This window comes from Ruditapes philippinarum, unplaced genomic scaffold (assembly GCF_026571515.1).
Source record: "Ruditapes philippinarum isolate M1 unplaced genomic scaffold, ASM2657151v2 ctg6375_1_1_1_1, whole genome shotgun sequence".
Lineage (NCBI taxonomy): Eukaryota > Metazoa > Mollusca > Bivalvia > Venerida > Veneridae > Ruditapes > Ruditapes philippinarum.
The window spans coordinates 8,180-13,980 of NW_026853607.1; the positions used below are offsets into that span (position 1 = coordinate 8,180).

The 5,801-nt window shown below is 30.5% G+C and overlaps 1 protein-coding gene across 1 annotated transcript; it reads right to left on the reverse strand.

Annotated features, from left to right (window-relative positions):
* Window positions 1-2,134: 2,134 nt before the first annotated feature.
* LOC132737330 (acetylcholine receptor subunit delta-like) lies at window positions 2,135-5,357 on the reverse strand. Its single transcript, XM_060724597.1, has 2 exons — window positions 4,760-5,357; window positions 2,135-3,367 (listed from the first exon to the last, which is right to left on the reverse strand). Exons 1-2 carry the CDS (start codon window positions 4,919-4,921, stop codon window positions 2,267-2,269), a joined length of 1,263 nt encoding a protein of 420 aa, XP_060580580.1. The 5' UTR covers window positions 4,922-5,357; the 3' UTR covers window positions 2,135-2,266.
* Window positions 5,358-5,801: the final 444 nt, after the last annotated feature.

The following is a 5,801-nucleotide window of genomic DNA, read 5'->3' on the forward strand; positions in this document are numbered from 1 at the left end:
TGAGATTGTATAAAACTTACCAACAGCAACAACATCTCAAGAAGCAAAAACAAATAAAACAAAACATTATAGCTAGGTTTTATAAAAGTGAATTTGTCGTTATATTTTCATTCTATTTACTATGATATAAAGTTTAAATGCATGACACCTTGATGATTTTAAACATGGTTGAAAGTCAGAAAAACTGAAAATCACTTCCAGATACGTAAACGTTCTACATTTCTAAGTACATTATATCATAACGTATTCAGGGATAAAGTTTACAAATTACAACAAGAGGACAACAAAAACCTTATATCTCTCACCTGGGTAAAAAATGACGGAGGACCAATAAAATTGTTAATTATGGATGAAAAGTAGGAATTATGTTAAAATTTCAATTAACTGAAATCAAAGTGCAAATCTGCATCAGGAACTCTGCATGAAGTGAAGCTTTTCATGCTTTTCATACCTTCAACTTAAATTGAAAACAAAATCACGTGTTGAAAATCTGTATAAATTGATATCAAAAACTAATTTTGCAAATGGCAATGTTGTTGCTCTCAAACAAAACACAAAAACAACATTTTTTTACTCTGTATAATTGTTTAACTTTCGGTCATTCTAAATTAATTAACGTAGTCATCAGTTCCCATTTGACGAAGCCTCATACCTCAAATATTTTATCTGATATATTTTAAAATACTCAGGCGTCAATAGATTGTCAGACTGATGCTTTATCACAGTCATGATGTTTTTGTTTGTTTTTCACTTGTTGATGAACAAATCTGTTCAAGCTTGTATTGACAGTCCCGCTTCTTAAACTTTTTTATAATCTATAATCTTTTCTATAATCAGAACAATTTCATTTTTTTGTGTATGCATACAGAGTTTTGTCAGAATTCCAATTATCCTAACATTATATCAATTTGTAAATCTATAAAAGTATTTGGAATCATTATTTTCATACAATTAACGGTTTGAATAAAACCTTTTATCTTTAAATGACAAATTGATTTTTTTATGTTTTTAGTAATTAATTTTCAAGGTACAGTAATAGATCTATAGACCTTGTAATTGTTATGCTCATCAAAGTTTCCGTTTGTATTTATTCTCAGAGGGTTAAAACATAGCTGGTTTAATAATAAACATAATAGTGCGGGAAAAAAATATTGTGACATGTATTCATGACTGTAAGTTTCTTTAATGTTTTATTGCGTTACATATTGATTTCGTGTAAACTAATAATGAACTTCAAAGTTTACCGTCGTTCTAATTAAACATTCGATACAAGGGAAAAAAGTTTACTGTGTATCCTTTATTGATTTAAATATTATTATATTAACCTTATGACTAAAGTCACTTCATATATAAATATCAACAATGTATTGAACTTTATACACCCATTTGTATAAATCAAAATAACAGAATAGAAACAGTTTGAATTTGCCTTTAGACTTGACTAAGAAACAATATTCCGTTGGTAGGTATAATTTTACTTATTTCACTCAAGAATATGCCCTTACTATTTTACGATATATCAAACAATTTAATGAAAAGGTCTATAATTATCATAGTTACTTACTGACAAGACGTTCCTAGCTGTAGATTCATAATGACCTATTACGAACTGACATGTCAAAATACAAGTCCTTACCAGTGAGCTGATTGAGAACAATAAATATTGTCCATATAACTTTGATAATGATATTCATTTTGAACATAGAATAAAATTTATTTTTTGTCTATTACATGCACGCAAATGTTATAAAGAACTAAAATGTCAAATGGTTCTTATTCGAAAACCAGTATTTTCATGCTGATTTATTTTTTTAGCGATTTGAAACGATAGATATATTATTAGTTATAAAGAAGTTTTACAGGTTATATGACCCCATATAAACGGTTATTTGTATATTAAACGAGAGCCATTAGGCTCGATATATATTACAAACAACCTTTTATATAGGGCCAAATTACATGTCAAGAATCTGTATAACGAATTTATAACACCACAAACTTATTTTGGTAGCGAAAAAACAACAACAAGAACTTAAATTAATTGATTAAATGACTGTAGCCGTGTATATATATGTCATGATTTTCCAATGAAAAGCGACGTTACAAACGTGCAATAGTATAATGAAGATAAAAGAGTCAAACAATACATTTTAATAAGATAGGTAAGTTAAATACAACACATGCACTAATTTATTTGCTTTTTTTCCAACTGAAATTCACTCAGCGTTAAAAGGGTCCGACTACCCATGTTATATCCTATTTATAATCACCCAGTATCAATATCTCGAAATATTACAAAATTCATTACTCCAACAGTCAAGACTGACATTACAAAATAAATTTTATCGAGAAAGCACGCCATATCGTACCAACCTATTTCCCCGGCCACATTACTATCAAAACCATCGGATATCTTAGGCTCACCAGATTTTTCATTTTCGTCACCTTCGTCAATGGAATTCACATGATCTTCTGATTTCACTTTCTTTATATTTTTGCTCAAATACTTCTTGAAAACGCCCGGAACTTTTCTGTCTTTGGTAGATATTTTAGACAGAGAAACTATAAAGATACTCCAAATAATCCCCATTGTAGATATGATATTGAACGCAAGCAAACTCTGTGAAAATAGAATGATTTCAATCGAATTTCTTGGGATTTCAGACACAAAAGACACGTTCATAAATATCATAGCAAGATATGTTGTAATGGAAAATGAAAGTCTTTCACAATCAGGGGGAACAAATGGTGCAAATATTATAAGAACCGAAACCAGCCAAGCCGGGGCAAAATTGTTAATCATTATGAAACTTGGTCGTCTTTTTACAGTAATCAGACTTGTTGCATATGAAATATGCAGCGACGACAATGTATCTTTATAATCTGTGACAAAAACATTAGATTTATCCACACTCCATTCTTGATTTTCACTGTAGTATGTTTTATCAACTACATTCTGTTGAATGAACTGAATTTCAAGCTCATTTAGTGTATATTTGGATGTAAAAAAATGATGCACACATGTGTGTTTATCAAATGGAAACATTTTCATGTCGATAACACACATCGCACCTATTGATTTTGCCTGGTAAACAAATACAACGCCGTCGTTTGAAAGTGATATATTCAATATTGGGAGTTTTTCCTCAACATCAGTGTCTTTGCAAGCCCCAGCAAAAGTTTTCTCCAGCTGCGGATTCCACAAAATGTCAGAGGGTAATGTCACCTGTGTTATATCACCATAATCAGAACTGTTCCACGTCAATAATTCATCTTTCCAGCTCATAGATATGAACGAATATGAGCACATTAATCCGGTTACCACATCAAAACTGCTGATTGCACGGATTGTCTGAGATATGTTCACCTTGAAGGAAATAAAACAAGTTTTGATAATCTGTCTTGCCATCAATACAATGTAAAAAAATCTGGAAACAAAGTAATCCCTTGGAAGCATCAACCACAACAAAATTACCAGTTAATTGCAAACTCGGTTTGATTGAGTCTGTACATGAGGGACAATGAAAATGTGCAACATCCCTCACGCCCCCTAGCACCGGCTTGAGCGGTACTCAATTCTCAACACTTTATAGTGGTGGCATCAATGATCCCGAAGGACTTGAAAAATAAAACAACACTAAAGTGAAGTACGGGGCAACTTTTTACAGCTGCCACACAGCATTTGACACCGGCTGTTGTAAGTTTATTTCTTAGAATGCGGATGTATTTGTTTCGCAATATATATTTTATGCTGAAAAAATAGCCAATAACGATCTTAACTGCTATAGTAAGCGGATAAGTACAAAAATATATATTCCGAGTTTTTGATTTAAAATGTAAAACTTAATTGATAAAAAAAATTCTTAGATAAGGCTACCAATCGTTCAAAATGACCTATTGTAACATAATGCCGGTATACTAAAGGGATAAATCATTATATATATTAATGTATGTAATAAATAAAGCAAAGCATAGTGATTAATATTAAAGCGGCCTTCCTCTTTTCATATTTTTAGATAAATCGTTTCATATAATTGTTAAGTAAAAAAAAATAAGATGGAACATAAAATTTGCCGACAATAAAATACATAAACAATAAGTAAACCCCTCGATACCTCTAATCTACCGGTCCGCTCACTATATTTAAATAAGTAAAACGGACGATTCTTTTTCCGATCTTCTATTTTAAGAAACGAACGTCAATGTCGCCATATAATAAGAGCTCAAGACGCTGTTTCAAGAAGTCTTACACTCATATGATGCACTTTTCCAAGATAAAATTACGAAAATGCATAGTTTGAAACAACACAAGATGTGTTGGTGTTGTTTTTAAAAAAAAAATAATTAAAATAAAAAATAAATAAAAATAAAAAAACAGAAGTCCGCTTAAAATATTATAGAAAAGCATGATCTGATCATTAAATAATTTCTTTTAGTTCTTAGGGAGCGTAGAATAGCGTCAGTGCTTATTCCCATAACAAAATATTTATAAGGGTTAACATAAGTTGGTCTGTATATTAAGTAAATGCTATGCAAAATTCATAAATACTATGGAACCTGTTGTAATTGAAAAACTAGCGTTTTGAAATTAAACAAAAAAATGCTATTTATAAGAATTTTGAAAAAGATTAATCAGGGGTTTTGTTCAGATTAAATGTCAATGTATTGTGCAACATAAAAATAAAAATATAAGACTTGATTAAATTGAGCCATTTAAGAATATAACCCTTAGTTTAAAAGTGATAATATAAAAACATACCTTTGTAATTGTTGAACTGTTCTTAACAGGTCGTATAAATCTATTATATCTTGAAGTGTCAAATAAGTGTTCCAAAAGTTCTTTCGTGTCCTCGTATGTGTAGCATTTGCACACAGTGTTGAAAACTAGAGTATATGCCAATATCACGAATAATCTTATCATACTGATTTAATATAAAAAAAAACTTACAGACCAGAAATCACGAAATATATCTTTGAATAGTTTCCAGAAAAGGTTACAATATAACATTATATAACGGGATTGAATTCAGATGATCCTTGAATGAAGTTAAATGCAAAAATAATGTCCTATTCTTTTTTAATCAGTTCATATACTCTCAGATGTGATATTCAATATTTAAATAAGATAGTTATCCGAAGTCTGTCACAGTTTGTTCATTGATCTGCAGGTATCTGTCGTTTATGAATAAACATTTATTTGTATTCGACCGCAAGTTATAAGCAAACATTGTAAACGACAACATTATATTTGGAAATATCCGTATCCATTAGTTGTATTACAAGCTACAACAATTCTTCGATCGCATTAGAAACAATTTATCTGGCATTCAATTTAATTGTTTAGAATATTATTGTGACACATATTTATCACCGGTTTATCGTTCATAATTTTCATAAATGATCTTATTTCCTAGAAAAATATTCATTGACTGGTAAAAGGCATGTTCGAATGTTTCATAACATATCGTTGAAACATCATTTGTCTGATCCTGATGTGAATTTGGTTTTGTATTAGTTTGGTGGTTATTCTTTGCATTATATTAGCACCAACGACCTTAAACAGGCGATATTTCTGGGAGATTTCTGCGTGGCATGGTCCTTTTTTGACCGGCGATTTTTTTTTCTCAATAACTTAAGATTGTTTGAAAATGTCAACAAAACATCATGGAGACAAACATCCTTTTGAAAAGAAGATGAACATTACTCCGATCGATCACGATGTCTTACAACTTATGAAAATGCAAGTAAATGGTGTGTGATAAAAATGCGACGTAGAGCACGTCCTTACAGGAATTGACGTC

What these genes read in the sequence shown, in the direction of transcription:
- LOC132737330 (XM_060724597.1), bottom strand. Translation starts at nt 4,921, where the DNA reads ATGATAAGATTATTCGTGATATTGGCATATACTCTAGTTTTCAACACT. An exon ending in ACAGTTCAACAATTACAAAG is followed by an intron (nt 3,368 to 4,759) that starts GTATGTTTTTAT and finishes ATTTCCTTCAAG; the next exon opens with GTGAACATATCTCAGACAAT.